Source organism: Rhinopithecus bieti, unplaced genomic scaffold, assembly GCF_001698545.2.
Source record: "Rhinopithecus bieti isolate Rb0 unplaced genomic scaffold, ASM169854v2 scaffold_15776, whole genome shotgun sequence".
Lineage (NCBI taxonomy): Eukaryota > Metazoa > Chordata > Mammalia > Primates > Cercopithecidae > Rhinopithecus > Rhinopithecus bieti.
Genome location: NW_016808836.1, coordinates 2186048 through 2213487, shown reverse-complemented (window position 1 = coordinate 2213487; position 27440 = coordinate 2186048). Strand labels below are relative to the sequence as shown.

General features: G+C 49.6%; 1 protein-coding gene across 9 annotated transcripts; it reads left to right on the top strand.

Moving 5' to 3' along the window:
- The first annotated feature begins 17 nt into the window (after positions 1–17).
- On the top strand, positions 18–27383 carry LOC108539064 (uncharacterized protein C19orf47). Of its 9 annotated transcripts, XM_017887490.1 has the most exons (10): positions 165–216; positions 1216–1321; positions 6774–6825; positions 12133–12220; positions 12303–12417; positions 14568–14646; positions 20269–20406; positions 22339–22491; positions 25060–25130; positions 26751–27383. In XM_017887490.1, the coding sequence occupies exons 3-10, from the start codon at positions 6807–6809 to the stop codon at positions 27243–27245; spliced, it is 1158 nt and encodes a 385-aa protein (XP_017742979.1). In that variant the 5' UTR covers positions 165–216; positions 1216–1321; positions 6774–6806; the 3' UTR covers positions 27246–27383. The 9 variants fall into 9 exon arrangements, with proteins under 9 accessions (XP_017742975.1, XP_017742976.1, XP_017742981.1 ...); XM_017887486.1 differs by lacking the exons at positions 165–216; positions 1216–1321 and adding an exon at positions 18–103; XM_017887487.1 differs by lacking the exons at positions 165–216; positions 1216–1321 and adding an exon at positions 26–103 and having other exon boundaries at positions 22342–22491.
- Positions 27384–27440: the final 57 nt, after the last annotated feature.

The window sequence follows — 27440 nt, the reverse complement described above, 5'->3', positions numbered from 1 at the left end:
GCTGGTGACGGTGGGTGGTCACGTGACGGTTATGGCCGCACTCTCGCTGGTGGCAGCCTGGTGGGCTAGAGCGGCCGCGGGCGGGTCAGTTCAGCTTCCTGCGGTGAGGGGGTGCTTCCGGGGCGGGCAGCCCGGGCCGGGGGTGGAGTGTCTGACAGTTGGCGCCGCCGCGAGGGCGGGCGGGCGGCGCGAGTGGGCGCGGGCCCTGTGGGCCAGGTGAGGCGCGGGCCGGGGGTGGTGGGACTGGGCCGGTTGCGGTAGGGACGGGTGGCGTCCGGGGCTCTGGACTCAGTTCGGGCTCCGCTGTACTTCGGACGTACGATTTGTTTCTCTGAGCCTCAGTTTCCTCCCCTGTGGAATGGGGGTTACAATCTGACTGTATCACCGGTTTTATAAATGGGAGTGAGAAGTCAGGTCGTGTACGTTGGATCCCTTAGCTCAGCGCCTCCGCATAACGCTCACTTCGTTACTATACTATTATTGTTAGTATTGATGTTTGCGCTTAGTATGAAAAATTGTTGGGTTTGGAAGCCGTCGGATTTTGGTTCAAGTCCCGCTCCACTGTGAGGCAGTGGGGCCTGTGTCTTCGCTTCCTTGAACTCCTTTTTTTCTCATCTGCACAGTGAGAGCAGATAGTCCCAGTATCATAGGGTCGTCTTGAGGATTCTGACGAAGCGTGTGTGTGTAGAGATTTTAAGCAGAGGGGCTGGCACAGTGAGAGCTCGCGGATTGGGACTATAATGATAATGATTCTGAGAGTCATTGGTGTAGCTGGAAATTCCAGGGAAGTAGGGGCAGAAAGCTCAGAGACAGCAATAGGAAAAACTTAGGACTGGAGCCGAGAAAATCGACATCCTGCCACTTACTATTTGACCAATTTTGCTGAGTCCTGAAGTATTAGTTTTTTTTCTTTTTCTTGATCGTGACTAGTGCATTTTTTTCCCCAGTAAATTAATTTGAGAAGGCAAATTTGCATTGCTGTCTTCTTTTTCTTCTTCTTTTTTGAGACCGAGTTTCTCTCTTGTTGCCCAGGCTGGAGTGCGATCTCGCTCACCGCAACCTCCGGCTCTCGGGTTCAAGTGATTCTCCTGCCTCAGCCTCCCGAGTAGCTGGGATTACAGGCATGCGCCACCACGCCCTGCTAATTTTTTTGTATTTTAGTAGAGATGGGGTTTCTCCAAGTTGGTCAGGCTGGTCTCGAACTTCTGACTTCAGGTGATCCGCCCGCCTCGGCCTCCGAAAGTGCTGGGAGCCACCGTGCCCGGCACATTGCCGTCTTCAATGAAAAACTAGCATTGCTGGCCATGAGAGGAAAGTTCAGGTAAAATACAATGGAAACTGAGCAGCCCATTACATTGTACACTGAAATGGAAAGATAATCGAAAAAGGAATACTACGTATTCCCTTTGAATAGGAATACTGTTCAGAACTTGTACTGTGTGATTCCCTGTTGTCAGATCCCATCGACCCCCATCAAGTTGTCCTTATACTTGTTCCCAGCTCACCCTTTGTATACAACTAGCATTAAGTCAGTGACTGTCCCACTGTTTCCCTAGATCACTGAAGATTTGTTGTATTTGATGCACTCTTAACGTCGCACTTACCACCTGCTGTGCATCTTCGTTCTAAGGACTCTGTTTATTAACTCGTTTAATCCCTGTGACACCGTTAAGAATGGGTCCTTGGCTGGGTGCGGTGGCTCACACCTGTAATCCCAGCATTTTGGGGGCCAAGGCGGGCGGATCATGACGTTAGGAGTTCGAGACCATCCTGGCTAACACGGTGAAACCCTGTCTCTACTAAAAATACAAAAAATTAGCCGGGCGTGGTGGTGGTAATCCCAGCTACTTGGGAGGCTGAGGAAGGAGAATTGCATGAACCTGGGAGGCAGAGGTTGTAGTGAGCAGAGATCACACTGCTGCACTCCAGCCTGGGTGACAGAGTGGGACTCCATCTCAAAAACAACAACAACAACAAACCTTTTTTTAATTTTGAGATGGTGTTTTTTTATTTTCATTTTTTATTATTTATTTTATTTATTTTTGTTTTGAGACAAGGTCTCACTCTGTAGCTCAGGCTGGAGTGCAGTGGTGCGATCTGGGATCACTGCAACCTCTGCTTCCCGGGCTCAAGCAATTCTCCTGCCTCAGCCTTCTGAGTAGCTAGGATTGCAGGTGTCCACCACCATGCCTGGCTAATTTTTGTAGAGATGGGTTTTCACTATGTTGGCCAGGCTGGTCTCGAACTCCTGACCTCGTGATCCACCTGCCTTGGCCTCCCAAGGTGCTGGAATTACAGGCATGAGCCACCGTGCTGGCCAGGAATGGGTACTCTCACTTTTTTTTTTTTTTTTTGAGATGGAGTCTCACTGTTGCCCAGGCTGGAGTATAGTGGTGCAGTTTCGGCTCACTGCAACCTCTGGAGTGCAGTGGTGTGATCTCGGCTCACTGCAACCTTTGCCTCCTGGGTTCAAGCGGTTCTCCTGCCTCAGCCTCCCGAGTGGCTGGGACCACGGGCACCCGCCACCACACCCAGCTAATTTTTGTGTTTTTGGTAGAGACAGGGTTTCACCATATTGCTGGGATTAGCCACCACACCCGGCTAATTTTTTGTATTTTTAGTAGAGGCAGAGTTTCACCATGTTGGCCAGGCTAGTCTCAAACTCCTGACCTTGTAATTCACCCTCCTTGGGCTCCCAAAGCGTTGGGATTACAGGCATGAGCCACTGTGCCCAGCCACCTTTCTTTTCTTTCTTTTTCTTTTTCTTTTTTTTTGAGGCAGAGTCTCGCTCTGTTGCCCATGCTGGAGTGAAGTGGCATAATCTTGGCTCACTGCAACCTCTGCCCCGCCCGGGTTGAAGTGATTCTCCCACTTTAGCCTCCCGAGTAGCTGGGATTACAGGCATGTGCTACCATGCCCGGCTAATTTTTGTATTTTTAGTAGAGATGGGCCTTCACCATATTGGCCAGGCCAGGAGGTCAGGTTGGTCTCGAAACCCTGACCTCAGGTGATCCACCCGCCTCGGCCTCCGAAAGTGCTGGGATTACAGGCATGAGCCGGCGTGCCCGGCTTTTTTTTTTTTTTTTTCCCCTTTTTTCAACAGTGACAGGGTCTCACTGTATCGCCCAGGCTGGCCTCAAAATCCTGTGCTCCAGAGATCCTCCTGCTTCGGCCTCCCAAAATGCTGGGACTACAGGTGTGAGTCTCCATACCCGGCCTTACCATTCTTATGGTGCAGTTGAGGAAGTGAGGTCAGAAAGGTTAAGCTACTTGTCCAGAGTCAGGATTAGGACGTGGTAAAATTGAGATTTGGATACAGGTCTTCTAAAGGCTTAGCACATGGAGCCTGGTATGTGGTAATTCCTTGAGTTTTGGGAGCTGCCTTCTTTAAAAATGACTGTTACTATAACTTTCCTTATTCAGAAAGTCAGTGTTGGAGATGGGCTTTTAGGATTGTGGAGAGAGGAAATTGAATCCAGTAGGGTCTGTAGCACTTGGGGAAGAATACCAATACTTTAAGGATTCTGGTTAGCATTAACTGAGACATTGAAAAACAGACCATAGTACCTGGCTTGTAGTAATCCCTCAATCGGCATGAACCATAGCCATTGGACTGCCTGGGGTCCCAGTCCTGCTGCTGCCTTTACTTGCTGTATGATCTTGAACTCCTAGGCTCAAGGGATCCTCCTGCCCCTAAAGTACTGGGATGACAGGCCTGAGCCACTGCGCCCAGCCTTTTGCTGTGTGATCTTGGACCTGCCATTCTCATCTGTAACTTGGGACTCATTTTTCCATTTTTCTGAGGCTGGTTGTGAGGAGTCACTGAGATGTGTATATGCTCAGTTCCTGGTGCATAGTAAACACGCAATGGGAGTTACTCCATGGGCATCAGAATCAAGAAAAACTTGTTTTTGAATCCCAATAAGGTTAGTTGCTAAATGTGCCATTTGACAAATGACTGCACCGCAATGAGTTGGGGTTTTTCATCCGTAAAAACAGGGCTAATAATAGTCCTCACTCACTGAGCTGTTGGGATGCATCTGCATGATGCTTGGCCCTGGTCCTCATGCATAGTTATTGCTTGGTTTGTGAGATGTTCTGTCTGACTTACTGAGACCTCTCCATGCTCTGTTCTTTGAGAGATGCATGTTGTATTTTCTTTTCTTTTCTTTTTTTGAGACAGAGTCTTGCTCTGTCACCCAGGCTAGAGTGCAGTGGCACGATCTCAGCTCCCTACAACGTCTGCCTGCTGGGTTCAGGCGATTCTTCTGCCTCAGCCTGCGGAGTAGCTGAGATTACAGGCACCCACCATCACACCCGGCTAATTTTTGTATTTTAGTAGAGATGGGTTTTCACCATGTTGGCCAGGCTGGTCTCAAACTCCTGGTCTCAGGTGATCCACCCGCCTCAATCTCCCAAAGTGCTGGGATTACAGGCATAAGCCACTGTGCCTGGCCTGTGTTGTCTTTGGCCAGTGGTAAAATTCAGAAGGGAAATTGGATCTAAGAGTGTTGAGTACAGGACAGAGTGATGTCTGTGGTCTTACTCATCAATAAGAGATTGAGCAGAAGACCAGGTGCCTGTAATCCCAGCACTTTGGGAAACTGATGTGGGCAGATCACTTGAGGTCAGGAGTTCGAGACCAGCCTGACCAACATGGTGAAACCCCATCTCTACTAAAAATACAAAAATTAGCTGGGTGTGGTGGCAGGTGCCTGTGGTCCCAGCTACTCGGGAGGCTGAGGCTGGAGAACCGCTTGAACCCAGGAGGCGAAGGTTGCAGTGAGCCGAGATCACGCCACTGCACTCCAGCCTGGGCGACAGAGTGAGACTTTGTCTCAAAAAAAAAAAAAAAAAAAAAAAAAAAAAAAAAAAATTGAGCAGAAGCCAGGGAAGGGCAAGATTAACAATGCTGAGGATAGAGAAGAGAGTCTCATATGTGGGGACTTAGGGAAAGGTCACGAAGTAGATGGCAGTGGAGCAGAAGGAAGGAGAGGTTGCCAGGAGGAGACAGGCATTCCAGGCACAGGTGACATCCTCTAAAAACGGGAGGCCGGCAAAGCACCTGTGTGGGGAAGGAGGCCTGGAGGATGAGACCAGGCACAACACCTCCAGGGTGCTTAGTAGGCACCAAGCACTGTCTCAAGTGCTTTTATTCATAGAAACTCATCTAGCTTTTACAGCAGTCCTCTAAGGTAAGTCATGTTTGCACCCTCCCAGTTCACAAATGGGGACACCATGGCCCGACTGGTGAAGTCACTTGCCGAGATCACACAGCTCATAGGTGGTAGAGCTGGATTTGAACCCTACAGTCTGGTTGCAGAGTTCTTACTCTTGACCACTCCATTATACCATCAAAATCTGTTAGGGGATGGGACAGATTTTATGGGGTTGTAAACAGGAAGGTTCTGGGACAGAGGGCTTCTGCACCTCATGGAGGGGTGAGGGAGGATCAGTACTGGGGGCTGCGGTAGATAGAAGGGAGCAGAGTGAGGGGAGAGGGCAGAGGACCCGGGTCAGGGAAGAGGCAGAGGGCTAAGTAGGAAGTTTTGGCCAGGACAGTGTGGGCCCCATGATCTTGGAGTTGGATAGCGTTGAATCAGCACATGAAAAAGTTACTTCCTTTAGTTCCCATTCAACACTGCTTTTAATGGAGATAGTCTCCATTGGTGCTAAAATGTCTTTAATACCACCTTTCTACCATCTGCTAATGTAAGGGAAAATTGGTTTTCCATGTCTTCTCTGGGACGCCTCTTGATCAGGTCACCACTTCTGTGACCTGTCTCCTCCCAATGCCCTCCCTGCTCGCTCCACTGCAGCCACACTGGCTCCTTGCTTTCCCTCCAGCATGCCAGATGAGCCACTGGCCCAGGGCGCTGGACTTGCTGTACCTTCTTCTGGAACACTTTTTCTCTGTAAAACCACATGGCTCATTGCTTCCCTCCCTTTAGCTCTCTAAATGTTGCTTTAGGTCTTCCCTGATCACTCTGTTGAAAATTACAACCACTCCCTTCCCAGGTCCTCCATGTCTTCTCCGTGGCACTAAAGGCTTCCTAATGTACTGTACTAACTGTTTGGCTTGTTTACTCTCTGTCTCCCGTCGCCTGTACCCAACTAGCTGCTAAGTTCCATGGCTTTGTTCACCTTGATATCCCTAAGAGTGCCTTACACATAGTAGGTTCTCAGTGAATAGGGTTTTGGGTTTGTTTGTTTGGAGACTAGTCAAGTGCAGTAGTGAGAAAGGGAGAAAGAGTAGAATAAGGAGTTCCATCTGTAAAGGACTATGAACAGTCAATTGAGGTAATTCATTACCTTTGGACCAGCCTGTTTTTTTTTTTTTTTTTTGAGACAGGTCTTGCCATGTTGTCCAGGCTGGTCTTCAACTCCTGGCCTCAATTGATCCTCCCATCTTGGCCTCCCAAAGTGCTGGGATTACAGGCATGAGCCAGCACGCTTGGTTGGTATTTATTGCTAAAGTTTTGGCCAGAAGTATCTTATTTCTGTTGCACTCCTTTTCCAGCCAACCTTTTGGGGTGTGTAGGAATGGAACTGTGGACATTTGCTGTCCCTGGGCCTTGTCTCAGGCACAAGCGATGATGGTGGTGGCAGCTCCGTCCCAGGCTGACTTCCTGCCAGCTGCTCCAGGCTATTCCTGGGCGGTGACCCTGTAGCCCAGGAACGTTCCTCTGGCATGCAGGCAGACAGGCACAGGAGAGGGACAAACACTCACAGCCGGCAGCAACTCATGGGCCCTCTCCTCTCTTCTCTTTCAGGCTCCAGGGAGCAGTGTCAGGGCCAGGGAGACGATGGTCTCCGTGACTATGGGTGAGTCTGTGGCCTTCTCTCCAGGGCCCCCTCTCCCCACTGCCCTTTTTGAGGTATGGCCTTGGTGGGGACGATGGGGTGGGGAGGGAGGGCTGGGTCACTGGCAGGAACAGCTGTACTCTGAGGACTGTGGCAGGGTGGGGCTGGAACTGCTTGAGGCCTGCCTGCCTCCTCGCCGGATCTCTCTCCTGACTGTATAGTTTAGCTGTGAAGAACGTGGGTTATGAAGTCCAGCAGGTCTCCCACGTGGCCTCACAGAGCCTTGGTTTTCTCACCTGTGAAATGGAAATGAGAGTCCCACGTCCTGGGATTAAGGAGATTATAGCATGTAAAAGCTTGGGCGTAGTTCTAAACAAACCTTAGGTGTTGTTATTATCATAAGCCTTAAGCTCTGTATTTGGGGATTGCTAAAGCACAGAGATTAGTTGGTAGCTTTGAAAAATGTTCACATTTATTATAATGTAGAAAAATATATTATATATATATAATTTTTTGAGATGGAATTTCACTCTTGTTGCCCAGGCTGGAGTGCAGTGGCACGATCTTGGCTCACTGCAACCTCCACCTCCCAGGTTCAAGTGATTCTCCTGCCTCAGCCTCCCAAGAAGCTGGGATTACAGGCGTGTGCCACCACACCCAGCTAATTTTGTATTTTTAGTAGAGACAGGGTTTCACCATGTTGGCCAGGCTGGTCTCGAACTCCTGACCTCAGGTGATCTGCCCTCTTCGGCCTCCCTAAGTGCTGGGATTACAGGCATGATCCATCATGCCTGGCCCATAAAATATATGTGTATAGTTTTAAGAGTAATTAAGAAGCAAAGTCTGAGTAGATCTTTTTTTTTTTTTTTTTTTTTTGAGATAGTCTCACACTTTGTTGCCCATGCTGGAGTGCAGTGGTGTAATCTCGGCTCACTGCACCCTCCGCCTCCCAGGCTCAGGTGATCCTCCCATCTCAGCCTCCTGAGTAACCGGGACTATAGGGACGCACCATCATGCCCAGCTAATTTTTATATTTTTTGTAGAGATGGGGTTTCACCATGTTGCCCAGGCTGGTCTTGAACTCCTGTGCTCAAGAGATCCTCCTGCCTCAGCCTCCCAAAGTGCTAGGATTACACAGGTGAGCCACCGCGCCTGGCCTGTATTCCTTTTTTTTTTGAGACAGAGTCTTGCTCTGTCACCAGGCTGGAGTGCAGTAGCACGATCTTGGCTCAGTGCAACCTCTGCCTCCTGGGTTCAAGTGATTCTCCTGCCTCAGCCTCCCGAGTAGGTGGGACTACAGGCGCACACCACTACGCCCAACTAATTTTTGTATTTTTAGTAGAGACGAGGTTTTATCATATTGGCTGGGATGGGCTCGATCTCTTGACCTTGTGATCCACCTGCCTCGGCCTCCCAAAGTGCTGGGATTACAGACGGGAGCCACCCCGCCTAGCTGCCTGTATTCTTTATAATTCCATTCATATAAAGCATAGAAGCACGCAAAATCAGTCTATTTTGTTAGCAGGTGGTGATTGCATCTGGGAAGGAGTGAGTAGAGACTCCGAAGGGAATATAAGGGGTTCTGAGGTGTTAGAAATATCTCATTTCTTGATTTGGGTGCTGATTACATAGGTGTGTCTGATTTAGGAAGATCTATTGACTTGTGCACTTTTTTTGCATGTACATTATAGTTCTGTAAGGAGATTGAAAAATCCAAACCCTGTTACCCATCCAGATCAAAAAAAGAGAATATTGTCAGCCCCATGAGAGTCCTACCCCAATCACACTCTCCTCCCTTCTCCATATGGAATAAACCATTTTGTGAACGTCTTTTCTTGCCTTAACTACTTTTTTTTTTTTTTTACAATGGAGTTTCGCTTTTGTTGCTTAGGCTGGAATGCAATGGCGTGATCTCGGCTCACCGCAACCTCTGCCTCCTGGGTTCAAGCGATTCTCCTGCCTCAGCCTCCGATTCAAGTAGCTGGGATTACAGGCATGCCCCACCATGCCTCACTAAATTTGTATTTTTAGTAGAGATGGGGTTTCTCTATGATGGTCAGGCTGGTCTCAAACTCCTGACCTCAGGTGATCCACCTGCCTCGGCCTCCCAAAGTGCTGGGATTACAGGTGTAAGCCACCGCTCCTGGCCTTCCTTGCCTTTATAGTTGTGTTATCAATGGGACATTCCTATTCTATAGACTTTGGTTTTTAAATTACATGAATGAAATCATACCTTGTGTTTTTTTGTATCTGGCTTCTTTTGCTCAACATAATGTCTAAGGGTTATCTATGTTGACTTTCTTTTCACTGCTGTATAGTATTTCACCTTGAGAGTGACCACCATGTGTTTATCAGTGCTGCTGTCAGTGGATATTGCATTATTACTGGGTTGGAGCCATCACAGACAAACTACCGTGCATATTCTTGTACGTGTCTCCTGGTGTGTGCAAAAAGCCACATCTCATTGATTCCAAGACTCACATCATTGCAGAACTTAACATTTCTGAAGTAGGGGTATATCTTACTGCCGGTGCCTTATGACAGTTTAGTTGACTGCATATTTTCCTTCCTTAGCAATACATGAAATGATGGTGTGTGCTGAATGTGGGGACTCTTTCAATTCCTCAAATACGGGGTTTCAGTAATCTCTTGGTTAAATTCACAGGCTTTGGCTGGTCCCTGTGAACTGATTGGTCTTTACAACTAATTGATCACAACCAGTTACAGATTTATTTGTTCCTTCTCCTTTCCCACCACTTCACTTGACTAACCTTAAAATCAGTCAGTCAATTAATCAATCACAGGCTTTGGCTCAGAAAGCTACCTCCAACCTACGTGGTATTTTTTTCTCCCCTTAATAACAGCTTAGTTTAGGTATAATTCATTTATCATACGTTTTACCTAGTTAAGGTGTTCAATTCGATGGTTTTTATATTCTCTGTTCACAGAGTTGTGCAGCCATCACCATAATCAATTTTAAAACATCTTTATCACTCTCTCTTGAAACCCCATACCTTAGCAGGGTGTTGTGGCTCACGCCAGTAATCCCAGCACTTTGGCAGGCTGAGGCAGGTGAATTGCTTGAGTCCAGGAGTTTGAGACCAGCCTAGGCAACATGGTGAAACTCTGTCTCTATAAAAAATATAAAAAATTGCCGGGTGCTGTGGCTCACGCCTGTAATCCCAGCACTTTGGGAGGCCGAGGAGTGTGGATCACGAGGTCGGGAGTTTGAGACCAGCCTGACCAACATGGTGAAACCCCGTCTCTACTAAAAATACAAAAATTAACCAGGCATGGTGGAGCGTGCCTGTAATCCCAGCTACTTGGGAGGCTGAGGCAGGATAATCGCTTGAACCCGGAGGTGGAGGTTACAGTGAGCCGAGATTGCACTTCTGCACTCCAGTCTGGGTGACAGAGTGAAACTCCATCTCAAAAAAAAAATGTGTGTATATATATGTAACTTGTGTGTGTATATATACAAAAAAATAGCTAGGCCTGGTGGCATGCGCCTATAGTTTAACTACTTGGGAAACTGAGGTGGGAAGATTGCTTGAGCCCAGGAAGTTAAGATGGCAGTGAGCTATGATTGTGCCACTGCACTCTGGCCTAGGTGACAGAGGGAGACCCTGTCTCAAAAAAATTAAAACCCCATACCCATTAGCAGTCACTTCCCCGTCCTCCTAGCAACCACTAATCTACTTTCTCTTTAGATTTGCCTATTCTAGACATTTCATATACATGGAATCATTATGTGGTGCTTTTTGATAGTTAGAGATGCATGCTTCTGGCCAGTGGGACCCAGGGCCCTATGGCTTAGCAGGTGGATAGTGCCTGTGCAATATAGGGAAATGGTACCCCTTTCCTGTGGCCTGGCGGAGGAAATCCTAAGGACATGAGCTCCTCGCCAGCCTCAGTCCCCAAGGGCCAATCAGCACCCTGGGTAACTGGCCTGTGGCTGGCTGGGCAGGGGCCTCCTTGGAGATGTGACCCATGGGGCTTCACTGGAGCCCCGCACTGCCACTCATGTAACACCTGACCCACAGTGTGTCTGTTTCCCTGCTCTGAGTCTCTATTGTCTTAAAAGCAAAATGGGTGAGGTAATAACAGGTTGCTTCTATTCTAAAATAGCATGGATTGTTGGATATACTGAGAAAGAAAAACAGTTTGCTAATTAAACCATGGCACAACATCAGTCATGAAGTAGATCCTAGTTTCGGAGATGTCAAAATGTGAAAAAAAAAGTTCTGCTTTGAATCAGTGATCTTAGCTACCTCCTGGCCTGGCAGGCTGGGGTCAGTTTGAGGGTCAAACCCACCAAGAAGCCAAGAACATTTAGAAAGAATAAAATTCATAGGTGGGGTCTGCCTGGTCTTGGCCGTGGCTCTGTGTTTAGTGGTGATGGGAGTAATAGTAATAATAATAATAATAATAATAATAATAGCTGACATGGTTTGAGGATATCCTCTGGGTTACGCATCATTTAAAGCCTTTTATATGGAGTTTCTCATTGAGTCTGCACAGTGGCCCAAGGACACTGGTGCTGTTATCACTAAAATCTCAGCTACACAAGGGCTGGGACTTCATCTTGTGCCTTGTCGTATCTCCAGTGCATAGGACAGGACCTGTCCTTTGCCAAATGCTGGGTTAACACTTGTCAAATCTGTTATCCCGGGTTTACAGATGAGGAAACCAAGGCACCAAGAGTTAACTTACCCACAGTCCCTCCATAGGGAAATCGCAGGGTTAGGATTCGAACCCAAGCTCCGAAGTCCATGTTAGTAACTTCTGTGCCTCTCTCTGAGGGAGGTTTGCTACTGTGGCGGGTAGGGGGCTTGCCAAGGCTCATGGGGTGGCTCTGTGATGCTTCTTTTCCATCACAGAGGATGACCTGTGGATCCTGTCATCCTCTGGGCCTAGGCTGGCTGATGGGGACTAGAGCAGAGAACCCAGAGTCCCAGTTACCCTGCATCAGTCATGGGCCCAGCGTGTGTAGTGATGCAGAGAGCCAGCCCTGGGGCGGGGTGGAGCTGTAAGGAGAAAGGCTGTGGTAAGGGTTTGGGAGCTCTGTCCCTTGTTTAGCATTGTGGCTTGGGGTGGGTTGCCCAACCTTTCCCTGCCTCATTTTCCTTGGCAACTCAGGGGAGTCTTAATACTGCTTAACTCATAGGGTCAGGAAGGCTCAGTTCCTTCATGTGTGTGTGGAGCACTCCACACAGGGCCTGGCATGGGATGAGCATTTAATTTGTGGGAGCTGCTGTGATTGTGGTTTTGCTAATGCTATTCTCTAAAGAGGATGGTGTGAATAATGAGCCCTGTCCAACCCCACAGCCACTTCCGAGTGGATCCAGTTCTTTAAGGAAGCCGGCATTCCTCCAGGACCTGCTGTCAATTATGCCGTGATGTTTGTGGATAATAGGTGAGGAGGCAGAACTTGGGGATGGGGTGGTGGGGAGCTGACTGGCCCACCCTGGGGCCTCACCACTGACCTTCCCCTGTAGGATTCAGAAGAGCATGCTGCTGGATCTCAATAAGGAGATCATGAATGAGCTGGGCGTGACCGTGGTGGGCGACATCATCGCCATTCTCAAGCATGCCAAAGTGGTGCACCGTCAGGTGGGTGCTGTGCCCAGCCCCTCTGTCTCTGGGTTTGGCATGGCGGTGGAGGGTCAGTTGCAGAGCCAATGGGAGGCCTGGAAGCAGAGGCAGGCCGATCCAGGTTCCAGGGCTGGTTTGGCCATTTGCTGTGTGACACTGGGCACATGGCCCAACCTCTCTGAGTTGTATTTTCTGCATCTGTGAAAGAGAGGCAAACCTGGCCAGACGCAGTGGCTCATGCCTGTAATCCCAGCACTTTAGGAGGCCGAGGCGGGCGGATCACGAGGTCAGGAGATCAAGACCATCCTGGCTAACATGGTGAAACCCCGTCTCTACTAAAAATACAAAAAATTAGCTGGGCATGGTGGCAGGCGCCTGTAGTCCCAGCTACTTGCAAGGCTGAGGAAGGAGAATGGTGTGAACCCGAGAGGTGGAGCTTGCAGTGAGCTGAGATTGTGCCACTGTACTCCAGCCTGGGCGACAGAGCGAGACTCCGTCTCAAGAAAAAAAAAAATAGAGAGACAAACCTATCTTGAAGGGTGGTTGTTTTTTTTTTTTTTTTTTTTGAGACAGTGTCTTGCCATGTTGCCCAAGCTGGTCTCGAACTCCTGGGCTCAGGCCATCCTCCTGCCTCAGTCTCCCAAAATACTGGGATTTCAGGCATGAGCTACTGTGCCCAGCCCTGGTTGTGAGTATTAAGTTATGTGAAGTACTAGCACAGTGGAAACTGCCTGTATTCGGGTCCCTCTATGATAACTTATTGCTGCTTCACAACTTCCTTGTGATAATTATTATCTCCAGGACAGCAGCTTCCTATGTGGGACCCAGATGGCAGCCTGGCTCACAGCCTGGGTGTTCCAGTCTTGACACCTCCACTTACAGTGACCCACCTTCCTGGATCTTTTTGAAATGGGCTTTTCACACAGCCTGTTGCTAGTGTGGCTATGGCCACCTACCAGATAGTATACGTGGCCCTGAGCACCAGACCTAGAGTGTTGGACTCATTAAGTGATTGATATAATAGCTAACACCAAGCACTTGCTGTGACCTGCCAGGCACTGTCTCCATCCCTCCCTCCCTCCCTCCCTTCCTTCCTTCCTTCCTCCCTTCCTTCACTTGTTTATTATTTATTTTTGAGACAGGTTCTCACTCCATTGCCCAGGCTGGAGTGCAGTGGCATGATCTCGGCTCACTGCAACCTCTGCCTCCCGGGTTCAAGTGATTCTCCCACCTCAGCCTCCTGAGTAGCTAGGATTATAGGCATGTGACCCTGTGCCTGGCCTCTTTTATTTTATTTTATTGTATTTCATTTCATTTCATTTCTTTTCATTTTTCATTTCTCATTTCATTTCATTTCATATTTTATTTTATTGAGACAGAATTCCACCCTGTTGCCTAGGCTGGGGTATAGTGATGCTGTCTTGGCTCACTGCAGCCTTCACCTCCTGAGTTCAAGAGATTCTCGTACCTCAGCCCCCCCAGTGATTGGGATTACAGGCATGCGCCACCATGCCCAGCTATTTTTTGTAATTTTAGTAGAGATGGGGTTTTGCCATGTTGCCCAGGCTGGTCTTGAACTCCTGGCCTCAGGTGATCCACCTCCCCTGGCCTCCCAAAAGGCTGGGATTACAAATGTGAGCCACCATACCTGGCCATCTTTCATCTGTTTTCGAGACAGGGTCTCACTCTGTCACCCAGGGTAGAGTACAGTGGTACAATCACAGCTTACTGCAGCCTCAAACTCCTGAGCTCAAGTGATCCTACCACCTTAGCCCTGAATAGCTGGGACTACAGGTGCGTGACACCCTGCTTGGCTAATTTTTTAATTTTTCTAGAGATCAGGGTCTCACTATTGGCCAGGCTGGTCTTTAACTCCTGACCTCAGGTGATCCACCTGCCTTGGCCTCCCGAAGTGCTGGGATTACAGGCGTGAATCACCACACCTGGCCTATTTTTTCAATGACCGTGATAGTTTTGCAGTGTACTGGTCAGATATTTTATAGAGTGTCCCTCAGTTTGGAGGTGTCTGATGCTTTCTTATGGTTAGGAGTAAAATGTGTTAGAATCTTCTCTGTCAGTCAGGTGTTGATCCTTATGGTGTTGCTTAGATCTCTAGGTCCATGCATGATTCTTCTGTGGTGACCCAGGTGCCTGTTCTTTTTTTATAGGACATGTGCAAAGCTGCCACTGAGTCAGTGCCCTGCAGCCCCAGCCCCCTTGCAGGCGAGATTCGCCGTGGCACTAGTGGTGAGTCCTAACTATTCTGGCCTCTTTTCCTTGATTCTTTTACCCTGTCAGTGAAGGGGACACGTCTGGCCATCCCATCCCTGCCCGTAATTTGCAAAGGTAGAAACAACGCCATCGGAGGCACTCTTACTCTTCTCTTAGGGGAAAAAATAAACTGGGTAGTGAATGGCTATACACACAGTCAATTGTCATCCGTAGTCGTTAAGTTCTGTGAAGTCAACGTGTACACTTAGTCAATTCTTAGCTCCTAGACGAAATACAGAGCAATTTGCTCCTATGGAAAATACTAGGTTAGGGTCCTGCAAGCCTGTAGTCAAATATATAGCTTTATTTTATGTGTGTCTCCTTTTAAAAGCACTGTAGTTAATATATAATGTTGATTTCAGTAACCGGGAACTTATAGCCAGCAACACTGTAACTCATTCCTGCATGATGCTTATCTCACACACACATTTTTTTTGATCAGGTACATCATACCCTTCTTGCATTTAGGAACCCAGACAGCACTTCAGCAGGGCCTACCCAAAGATGTGGATGTAAAATATTTTTTGAGGGCCATTTTATTGATTGATTGATTGATTGATTGATTGAGATGGAGTCTCTGTTGCCCAGGCTGGAGTATAGTGGCATGATCTTGACTCACTGCAACTTCCGCCTTCTGGGTTCAAGCAGTTGTCTTGCCTCAGTCTCTCTAGTAACTGGGATTACAGGCGCCTGCCACCACGCCTGGCTAATTTTATTTTTAGTAGAGACGGGGTTTCGCCATATTGGCTAGGCTGGTCTCAAACCTCTGACTTCAAGTGATCTGCCTGCCTTGGCCTCCCAAAGTGCTGGGATTACAGGCGTGAGCCACCGCTGCCGTCCAGGGGGCTATTTTAAACAGCAAAATCACCAACAAAAGTGTGAAAAATGTTCACATTCATGACATCGAGTAGACTGGGCAAAGGAACTTGTTTATAGAGCGGGACCTGAAACAAGAGGGTGACAATGCCGTCTTTGTCCTCGTTTGGGAACATGTCTGGAGCGACTCAAAATGTTCCCTGCGTGTGTCTGTGAATGACAGTGAACGCACTGCCTGTATTGATTTTGGGGTTACAAATACATTTGAATGAGTAGGCAGATTTGTAAATATGGAATCTATGAGTGATGAGTATTGACTGTATTTATTTTTTTATTTTTTATTTTTTTTGAGATGGAGTCTCACTCTGTTGCCCAGGCTGGAGTACAGTGGCGCGATATCGACTAACTGCAACCTCTGCCTCCTGAGTTTAAGCGATTCTCCTGCCTCAACCTCCTGAGTAGCTGGGATCTGCCACCACGCCCGGCTAATTTTTGTATTTTTGGTAGAGACAGAATTTCACCCTGTTGGCCAGGCTGGTCTTGAACACCTCAGGTGATCCACCCGCCTCAGCCTCCCAAAGTGCTGGGCTTATAGACGTGAGCCATCACTGTACCTGACCTTTTTTTTTTTCTTGAGACAGAGTCTTGCTGTGTTGCTTACGTTGGAGTGCTATGGCACCCTCAGCTCACTGCAAACTCTGCCTCCCAGGTTCAAGTGATTCTTATGCCTCAGTCACCCAAGTATCTGGGATAACATGTGTGTGCCACTATGCCCAGCCAATTTTTATATTTTTAGTAGAGACAGGGTTTTGCCTCATTTGCCAGGCTAGTCTTGAACTCTTGATTTCAAACGATCCACCCGCCTCAGCCTCCCAAAGTGCAGGCATGAGCCACTGCACCTGGCTATTTTTGGTTTTTAAAAGCCATATGATACCATTTTTTTTTTTTTTTTTTTTGAGACGGAATTTTCCTTTTGTTGCTCAGGCTGGAGTGCAATGGCATGATCTTTACTCACTGCAACCTCCGCCTCCTGGGTTCAGGTGACTCTCCTGCCCCAGCCTCCTGAGTTGCTGGCATTACAGGTGCCTGTCACCATGCCCAGCCAATTTTTGTTATTTTTAGTAGAGACTAGGTTTTGCCACGTTGACCAGGCTGGTCTCGAACTCTTGACTGTAGGTGATCCACCCGGCTTGGTCCCCCAAAGTGTTGGGATTACAGCTGTTAGCCACCGCACCCGGCCAATACCTTTTTTAAAAGTAAACTTTTAAATTTTAATATACACATTAGCTTTCCTTTGCTGATAAATAAGCCACCCAAAACTGTACTTTAAAACACAGACATGTATTTTCATTTTTTGAGATGGGAGTCTCGCTGTGTTGCCCAGGCTGGAGTGTAGTGGTGCAATCATAGCTCACTGTAGCCTCAAAGTCCTGGACTCAAGTGATCCTCCCGCCTCAGACTCCTGAATAACTGGGATTACACACACAAGCCACTATGCCTTGCTAAAGCATGAGTGTTTATTTCTCATGATTTTATGGATTGTCTGGTCAGTTCTGCTCTAGGCCAGCTCAGCTGATTTTAATGGTCACCTGGCAGCTAGGTTGAAGCCAGGTTGATGGCCGTATTCACATATCTGATGGTTGTCCTGATGTTATCTGGGCCCAGAGGGTGACTTGGCTGTGTCCATAATTATCTAGCTGGCTAGCCTGGGCTTGTTTACAGTGGTGGTTGCAGGGTTCCTAAAAGCAGCAAAAGAGGGCTAGCCCCAGTGTGCAGAGCACCTCTTAAGCCACTGCTTGCACAACATTTGCTCTCATCCTGTTGGCTAAAGCAAGTTACATGGAGAAGTCCAGAGTCATTGTGGGCAGGGCCTACCCAAAGATGTAGATGTAAAGAGGCTGAGCAAATTAGGGTTCGTTTCTGCAATGCTCCTCCATAACATACATTCAGAAAAGGGTTCAATCATAATAGTACAGTGGGTACCTTTCACAGACGGAACACTCATGTAGCCAGCACCCACATCCAGCAACAGAAACATGACTAGCCTGCCAGAATCCCCCCGTACCCTCTCCCAGCCACCACATCATCTCCAGGGTACCCACTACCCTGATCGCTAACAGCACACATTAGTTTTACCAGTCTTTCAAATCTTTGTAAGTGAAATTTTCAACTGGGTATGGTGGCCCATGCCTTTAATCCCAGCACTTTGGGAGGCCCAGATGGGAAGATCACTTGAAGCTAGGCATTTGAGACCAGCCTGGGCAATATAGTGAGACCCTGTCTCTACAAAAATTAGTAAATTAGCTGTGGGAGGCCTGGGAGGCTGAGGTGGGAGGATTGCTTGAGCCCAGGACTTTGAGGCTGCAGTGAGTTATGATGGCAACACTGTACTCCATCATCCTGGGCAACGGAGTGAAACCCTGTCTCAAAAAAAAAAAAAAAAAAAAAAAAAAAAAGAGGGCCAGGCGCGGTGGCTCACGCCTGTAATCCTAGCACTTTGGGAGGCCGAGGAGGGTGGATCACGAGGTTGGGAGATGGAGACCATCCTGGCTAACATGGTGAAACCCCGTCTCTACTAAAAATACACAAAAAAATTAGCCGGGCGTGGTGGCGGACGCCTGTAATCCCAGCTACTCGGGAGGCTGAGGCAGGAGAATGAAGTGAAGTGAACCCAGGAGGCAGAGCTTGCAGTGAGCAGAGATCGTGCCACTGCACTCCAGACAGGAGCGACAGAGCCAGACTCCGTCTAAAAAAAAAAAAAAAGACGAGAGAAAATAAATGAAAATAAGTAAATGAGAAGGGGAAACAGGCAAAGAAGGAAAGGGGTGGGAAGAATACTCCAAAAGCAACATTCCTGAGATCACTTTTACACACTTTAGAACATTGAATGTGTGTCTGTCAGGAGGGGGAAAGAGAACAGTTCTTTGTACTCTGATATCTTGACTGCAACTCAGATGCAGCAGAGTAAAGACAGAGTTGGTTGCTTAACCGCCACCCAAATGGGGCTTGCCTGTCATGACAATAAAGCATCACATTCCTGACATCTTTTCAGCTGCACATTTTCCTCTGGGTACGGCACGAGAGACAGAGCCCTCTTAACAGCTTGCTTTTTATAGCAGAAAATCCTGATCTTACTGCACTCAGCTAGGTAAAGAGTGTTGCGAATGAAGGCTCTCACAGGACAGATTCTGCATAGCCAAAGAGTTTGCAGCCACTAGACATAAAGCCTCCCATCCAACCTGAGAGATGTCTGAAGAAGCGCTGGGGTATATCATTAACAGAGGAGAAAGAACAGGCCTGAAAACCAAGAACTGGCTGGTGCGGTGGCTCATGCCTGTAATCCCAGCACTTTGGGAGGCCGAGGCGGGCGGATCATGAGGTTGGGAGATCGAGACCATCCTGGCTAACACAGTGAAACCCCATCTCTACTAAAAATACAAAAAATTAGCCGGGCATGGTGGAGGGGAGCTGTAGTCCCAGCTATTTGGGAGACTGAGGCAGGAGAGTGCTGAGAACCCGGGAGGCGGAGCTTGCAGTGAGCCGAGATCGCGCCACTGCACTCCAGCTTGGGTCACAGAGTGAGACTCCATCTCAAACAACAACAACAACAACAACAACAACAACAACAACAACAACAAAAAACACCACCAAGAATTTATTCCTGTAGAGAGGGAGGAGGTCTGATAGGGAGGGATCTGTCCTGGGACTTCTGGGTTCCAATAACATCCTGATGCCTGACCTGGGTGATGGGTACTTGGGGGTCACGTTTTGTTAAATGGTCTGTGATGGTTTAATGTAGTTTTCTTTTTTTTTTTTTCTCTCCTTTTTTTGAGACTGGGTTTCTCTCTGTTGCCCAGGCTGGAGTGCAGTGGTGCGATCACAGCTCACTGCAGCCTTGACCTCCTGGGCTCAAGTGATCTTCTTGCCTCAGCCTCCTGAGTAGCTGGGACTACAGGCACATGCCACTGTGCCTGGCTAATTTTTTTGTATTTTTGGTAGAGAGGGGATTTTGCCATGTTGCCCAGGCTGGTCTTGAACTGGGTTCAAGTGATCCATCCACCTTGGCCTCCCAAAGTACAGGGATTACAGGCATGCGCCCTTGTGCCTGTCCCCAGAAACCACTTTAGGCACTGGGATACAGCAGTAAACAGACACGGCCTCCTCATGGAGCTTGCGTTCTTGTGAGTGAGTTTACCAGTAAACCAATGGAGTTTAATGTCAAGCAGTTGTAAGGGCTGTGAAGAAAATGAAAGTGGGTAAGGGTGATAGAGGTTGAGGAGGTGCTGTTTTTAATGGGGTAGTCAGGGAAGTTTTCTCTGAGGAGTTGCCATCAGAGAGGAGGCCTGAATGATGAGACGCAGCAATCCTGCTGTGCTCGGGGAACTGCATGCCAGGCAGAAGGAACAGCAGGGTCCCTGAGGAGGCACCTGCTTGCTGGGTGAGGAAGATCCTGGAGACCAGCATAGCTGAAGCAGCTCTGGGAGGGGCGAAGTGAACTCAGCACGAGGCTGGGTGACTGATGGGTGAGGTGTGATGGGAACTAGTGTGGTCTAGAGCCTCAGGAAAGACTCCCAGGGTAGGGAGGGAAGGGCTAGTTCCTGGGGAGATGCAGCCCACCCTGCCCCCAAGCATCCCCATCATGAGGACCGTGCAGCCACAGGTGACACCTGCTGACCTCATTGAGTCCCAAGCCTCACCTTCTCCATCCTGACCCTGAGATTGCTGGATTGAGGCCTGTCTTCCAGGCCCCAACCCCACTGGACTCTCCTTTTCTCCCCACAGCTGCCTCCCGAATGATCACCAACAGCCTGAACCATGACTCCCCACCCAGCACACCCCCCAGGCGCCCAGACACCAGCACCTCCAAGATCTCGGTCACTGTGTCCAACAAGATGGCAGCAAAGAGTGCCAAGGCCACTGGTGAGGGAACATGGGCAGATGGTAGGAGGAGCTGGAAGGGAACATGGATTGGTAGGAGGTGCTGGGGGTCATGCTTCCGATATTGTAAGGTGCTTTGAAGGCCACAAGGTATACAAAGCATTTATTTGAACCTGAATCACCTCTGTAAACTTGGTCAAGTTGCCATACATCTGTGAGCCTCACTTTCTACATCTGTAGCATGGGGGGTGGTGATACCCCACCCAGGAGGATGGACAGAAGCACCTGAGTTGGTGTGTTGAGGCATGTGTGCATTGCCTTCTCACTCAGGAGTTCAGGATTTGTGAACAAGTGTTCACCGAGCCCCCAGCTTGTGCCCAGCTTTGTGCTTGATGCCTGGGGTCAAAGGTAAAGAACCTCTTGCTTCCTTTTAGCAGCCAAGGGATCCTTGAAACCCTTCAGTCTGATCCTGTAACCCCCTGGGCTGTAATTCTCTGGGGCTCCCCATTATTCCAGTAATAAAGGGCATCTTCCGCACACGGTCTGTAGGGCCCTGCATCATGTGGATTCATCTCTTGCATCGCCCCACTTTGCATGCCCACTTGCTCCCCTCCAGCCTCCTTCCCATCATGGGGCCTTTGCCCCTGGTGACCGCTTGGCCTGAGCACTCTTCCTCCCCAGACTGCTCCATGTTGGCCTCTGTCCTCCTCCAGGTCTCAGCTAGAGAGCTGGGAATGGGCCTGCAGTCCCTGGGCTCCCAGGCCTTTCCATCCACCATGCTCTTATGCCTTTGCTGGACCCATCCCCACAACAATGACTTCATGGTGTCATAAGGCAAATGTGGAAATTGAGGCCCAGGGCGCTTCATGTTTCTGACATCCACTACCATCGCGCCCTGTGCACCTCCATCACAAAATCTCCCCTTTGTCCTGCAGGTTTGGAAATGCCTCACCCTCTTCTGGCCTTTGATTTGTGTGCCATGAGCAAAAAAGTTAAAATCAGGCTGGTGTGGTGGCTCACGCCTGTAATCCCAGCACTATGAGAGGCTGAGGCAGGAGAATCATTTGAACCCAGGAACTCAAGACCAACCTGCACAAGATGACGAAACCCTGTCTCTACATTAAAAAAAAAAAAAAAAAAAAAAAATTAGGCCGGACGTGATTGGCTCACACCTGTAGAACCAGAACTTTGGAAGGCCAAGGCAGGTGCATCACCTGAGGTCGGGAGTTTGAGAGCAGCCTGACCAATGTGGTGAAACCCCATGTGTACCAAAAATACAAAAATTAGCTGGGCGTGGTGGCGCATGCCTGTAATCCCAGCTACTTGGGAGGCTGAGGCAGGAGAATCAAACTTAGGAGGTGGAGGTTGTAGTGAGCTGAGATCGTGCCATTGCACTCCAGACTGGGCAACAAGAACGAAAACTCGGTCTAAAAAAAAAAAAAAGTTAAAATCAGTGTAACAAAGTACTGCGAAGATGGTGATACTGGGAGCAATTGGCTCTTTTAACCCTTACCACGTTTGGGGGGATTCATTTTTTAAATTGAGGTGTAACTTATGCACAATCCACCACTCATAAGTCTACACACAGCTCAAGTACTTGTTGAAAAGTGAGTGCAGCCATAAAGCACTGCCTGCTTGGAGCTCTAGAACCTTTCCACCACCTAGCAGGTTCCCCATCCGAGGGGACATGGGCTGGGCTGGGCCAGGAGCCTGCTTGGAACAGGGACACAGCCACAGAAAGCCTGGGAGGCCTGCCACAGCCTGGGGACCTGGGGATTCTGAGCACCTTCTGTGACCTCATGTTGTGCAGACCTGAGTTTCTCAGTGGTTTGGTCAGTGGTGATGTGGGTGGTTGGGAAGATAAGGGATTCCAGTCGTGAATGTGTGGAGATAAAGGATACCTAGTGTCCAGCCTCCATCCTGAGAGAACGTTTTATCTCAAAGAGTGCTGATACCCCTGCTTTATTCCCCCAGCAGCCCTGGCCTGCCGGGAGGAGGAGAGCCTGGCTGTTCCTGCCAAGCGGCGCCGGGTCACTGCTGAGATGGAGGGGAAGTACGTCATCAACATGCCCAAAGGCACCACACCCCGCACCCGCAAGATCCTGGAGCAGCAGCAGGCTGCAAAAGGTACTGCTGGCCTATCAGGGGCACACTTCCCTGTGGGGACCATGTCCCTCCCTCTGCATCACACAGGGCCCGTCATATCTTAAAGTGGCTGAGGGCCGGGCGCGGTGGCTCAAGCCTGTAATCCCAGCACTTTGGGAGGCCGAGACGGGCGGATCACGAGGTCAGGAGATCGAGTCCATCCTGGCTAACACGGTGAAACCCCGTCTCTACTAAAAAATACAAAAAACTAGCCAGGTGATGTGGCGGGCGCCTGTAGTCCCAGCTACTCGGGAGGCTGAGACAGGAGAATGGCGTGAACCCAGGAGGCGGAGCTTGCAGTGAGCTGAGATCCGGCCACTGCACTCCAGCCTGGGCGACAGAGCGAGACTCCGTCTCAAAAAAAAAAAAAAAAAGTGGCTGAGAAGCAGGCTTTAATGGGGATGCAGGAGCCATAGGCCAAGGGAATAGTGATGGTGGCCACAGAGGAGGGAAACATATCACCTCTGCCCTCTGATCCTGCAGTTAGTGTAGCTGGCCTCCTTGGCACCTCTTCCCTAAGGGGCAGGAGCAAGGATGGAGTGATAGCCTGCTGTAAAATGAGTGGCTGTGCTTGGCCAAGGGTAGTTATCCCAAAGTGGCACCATTACTATGAGCCAGAGGAGATGAGTGGAGATAGAGTCCAAAGCTAGGCCTTGTGACTTGGAGTACAGAGATAATCTCTTGGCTGGGCGTGGTGATGCACACCTGTAATCCCAGCCCTTTGGGAGACTGAGGTGGGAAGATTGCTTGAGCCTAGGAGTTCAAGCGTGCCACATAGTGAGCCCCTGTCTCTATCAAAAAGGCTGGGCGCAGTGGCCCATGCTTGTAACTCCAGCACTTTCAGATGATGCAGAAACATATTCAGTAAAAACAAACTCTTTTCCCTCACTCCCATATCCCCGTCTCTTGTTAACCTTTCCAGACCAGCATCTATGTACGTACATATACACATATATAGGCAGTTTTTTGTTTTTTAGTTTTAGTTTTTATTTTCTTGAGACAGAGTCTCACTTCATCACCCAGGCTGGGTTACGGTGAGTGGCACCTTGTCGACTCACTCCAGTCTCCTCAACCTCCCAGGTTCAAGTAGTCCTGCCTCAGCCTCCCGAGTAGCTGGGACTACAAGCACGGGCCACCACGCCCGCCTAATTTTTGTATTTTTTGTAGAGACGGGATTTTGCCATGTTGCCCAGTCTGGTCTCGAACTCCTGAGTTCAAGTGATCTGCCTGCTTCACCTTTCCAAATTGCTAGGATTACAAGTGTGAGCCATTGCACTCAGCCTAGTTTTTCCTTTTTAAACACAAATAGTATTTGTGTTTAAAATCTAAGTATTGTTTTACAACTTTTTTTTTTTTTTGAAACAGAGTCTTGCTCTGTTACCCAGGCTGGAGTGCAGTGGCACAATCTCGGCTCACTGCAACTTCCGCTTCCTGGATTCAAGCGATTCTCCTGCCTCAATCTCCCAAGAAGCTGGGATTACAGGTGCGCGCCACCATGCCTGGCTAATTTTTATATTTTTAGTAGAGATGGAGTTTCATCATGTTGGCCAGGCTGGTCTCAAACTCCTGACCTTGGGTGATCCACCTGCCTTGGCCTCCCAAAGTGCTGGAATTACAGGCGTGAGCCACTGTGCCTGGACTTAACTTTTCTTTTTTTTTTTTTGAGACAGAGTCTTGCTCTGTTGCCTGGGCTGGAGTGCTGTGATACAAACACGGCTCACCGCAGCCTCGACCTCCTGGGTTCCTACCTTACCTCCCCAGTAGCAGGGACTATAGATTTGGGTCACCATGCCCAGCTAATTTTTAAATTCTGGTTTCTAACTCTTAGGCTCATATGATCTGCCCACCACTGCCTCCCACCGTGTTGGGATTACAGACATAAGCCACCACTCCTGACCTGTTCTATAACATTTTTGTTCATATATATATATATATTTAGAGATGGGGTCTCACTGTATTACCCAGGTTGTTCTCAAACTCCTGGGCTCAGGTGATCCACCTGCCTCAGCCTCCCAAAGGGATTACAGGTGCACCTTGCCACACCTGGCCCATGTTCTGTAACTTTTTTGTTGAGATCTTCTCATATTAATGCAGGTAGATCTTCTTCATTCTTTTTTTAATGGTTGTTTATTATTTCCAGAGTATTTATATACCATAATTTAGTAACCATTCTATTGATGGCTATTAGGTTATAATTTAGGGGAGGAGGCACTACTGCTCATCGGATTCTCTCAGAGGTCCCTGACCCCAAGAAGTGAAAGGAACATGCAGGGACTAAGAACTCTTCCTGTGCACATAATTCATGAGCTAGTGCTGAGGTGTAGGGAATCTGCCAGTTGTAGCTGGTCTTTCCCACATTTGACTCGAGCCAGATAGGGCTGGGTTAAGGTCAGTGTGAGCCAACAGTGTAGACATAACACCCAACTCAGCACAGTCTGGCCCTGCCTGTCCCAGAGCTACTGGTGTCTGGGCTGCCTTGGTATCTGTACAGAGCTCAGCCTAGGCCTGGCCCACCAGGGCCTCTCCCTGATGGCTTCACTTCCCTCCCAGGTCTCCACAGGACGTCTGTGTTTGACCGCCTCGGCGCTGAGACCAAGGCAGACACTACAACGGGGAGTAAAGTGAGTGGGGATGGGGGAGCGATCCTGGGCGTGCGAGCTCTTGTCTTCCCTGAGCGGTGCTCCTGACTCTTAACACATCTCGACCTCACTCAGCCCAGGGCCATCTAACCTTCCTTTTCAGCCTCAGTTCCTGGCTTTGCACTGGCGGCTTTCCTATCTGTCTTCTGCCCTGGCTTCTCTCCCAATTTCCTGCCCTGGGGGTCCAGTGACTCCTGGATGCCTCCCACCCACCATGTCCCCAACTGGTCTTAGCGTCTTTCCCCAAGTTAGTCCTCTCCTGGGCCTCCATCTGAGGGCTGCCTGCCCTCCCCATTGCAGTCTGTCCGTGAGTCTGATGACTCTACTCTTCCTCCTCTGCCACCTCTCCCTGTCCGGATAGGACGATAGCCTCCTGAATGGTCTCGCACAGCTACCATGGACCCCAGCCCCCTATCCCCACAGCAGCAGTGTGTGCAGCCCACAGGACAGGGCCTGTCCCCCAACTGGAAGCCCTGCAGAGGCTTTTCACTGTGCCCATGATGCAGCCTGCACTTCCTGCCACGGCCTGCAGTTCCACAGGCCCCAGGCATGGTGTGTAGTTCAGAGTACACCCTGAAGCCCACAGGGGCCTGACTCCGTGACTTTGGCCATGTCACTTAGGTCCTTTGTACTTCCGCCTCCTCATCTGTATAGACCCACCTCCAACGATGGCTGTAGGGTTAAGATCATCCCTGCATGGTGCTGGGGTGTGTGGTGCCTGTTGGTGAACTATTGCAGAGCTCCCCAGCTGTGTTTTCTGCCTGCCAGTGCCCTGCTCCACAGGGTGCAGCAACTCTGGCTTGCTCACTTCCAAGAATCTTACCATGAGGAGGATGAGAACACTCGGGATCATGTGGCTGGAAGTTCCAGCCCTATGAAGAACTGGGCACATAGTGAGTGCTCAATACATAGGATTATGCTTCCTGCCTTCAGGGCAAAGCGCATGCTCTTTTCTTTGCTAATTCATCTTGGAGGGCCTGGCTTCAAAGTTGGTGCCTCAGGGAAAGTTCCTCTGGACTGATGAGGAGCTACCCCTATCTTCTGCCCTCCAGCTCTCCTTCTCCGTCTAGAAGGCGTTACTGTTGTTCTTGCAGAATTATTTGTATCATTTCTGATGCCAAGCCTGTCTTCCCCACTGGACTGTGAGCCCCATGAGGGCAGAGCTGAGGCTGTCTTGGTCATCACTGTGTCCCTAGCACTGCCGGCCTAGGACCAGGTACAATATAGAGTTGGGACTCAAAATATCTGTGGAGTGAATGACCAGATTAATCTCCACTCATGCCCACCTACTGACCTTGCAAATGACCTTCCCTTTGTGCGGCATTCCCATCCTCTTCCCTCTTTATTAGACCCACTTCCAGCTCAGATGTCCCCTCTCTCAGGGAGTCCTCCCTGAACTTCTAGGAAGGTCAGGTACTTCCTCTGGGCTCCTCCAGTCCCCTGGACTCCCCACTTCGTGGCTCTCGCCACTATCTGGGGTGTCAGTGATGGGTGTTTCTCCCAACTGTGAGTCCCAGGAGGCCAGGCACAGAGGAAACAGCTCTCCATGAATGTGTGTTGAGTGACTCAGTGACTCATTCATCCTGTCTCTGACCTCCACAGCCCACAGGAGTCTTCAGCCGCCTGGGGGCCACCCCAGAAACGGACGAGGATCTGGCTTGGGACAGCGACAATGACAGCAGCAGCTCTGTCTTGCAGTATGCCGGGGTCCTGAAGAAGCTAGGACGGGGCCCAGCCAAGGCCAGTCCCCAGCCAGCACTGACTGTCAAAGCCAAGGCCACGAGCTCAGCGACAACGGCCGCTGCCCCGACACTGCGGCGCCTGGCGCTTTCCTCACGGTCCGGGCTTGAGAGGAAGCCGGAGTCCTTGTCTAAAGTCAGCATCATCAAGAGACTGGGCGCAGCTACCCTTGTGCCCGAGGCCCAGGACAGCCAGGTCACCAGCACCAAGAGTAAGTCCTCAGCCGAAGTCAAGGTCACCATTAAGAGGACTCTGGTGGGGCCCCGGGGGAGCAGCTCCAGCGAGGGCCTTGGTGCCCAGATGGACCACGCGGGCACTGTGAGCGTGTTCAAAAGACTGGGCCGCAGGACCTTCTAGCCCATGTGTGGGCGGGGTGCAGGCAGCAGAGCCCGTGGGCATCTGCCCTGGCCGCCCCAGGCTCCTGGCTTCATCACGCCTCCCACCAGCTCCTGGATGACACAGCTTGTCTCCCTCGGGCTCTAGAGCTAGGCNGGACAGGGCCTGTCCCCAACTGGAAGCCCTGCAGAGGCTTTTCACTGTGCCCATGATGCA

Bases quoted from the DNA above. Each gene is read 5' to 3' on its own strand.
- LOC108539064 (XM_017887486.1), top strand. From the start codon at position 32: ATGGCCGCACTCTCGCTGGTGGCAGCCTGGTGGGCTAGAGCGGCCGCG. The intron at 104-6,773 runs GTGAGGGGGTGC...CTTCTCTTTCAG, and splicing joins GGTCAGTTCAGCTTCCTGCG to GCTCCAGGGAGCAGTGTCAG. The intron at 22,492-25,059 runs GTACTGCTGGCC...CTTCCCTCCCAG, and splicing joins GCAGCAGCAGGCTGCAAAAG to GTCTCCACAGGACGTCTGTG.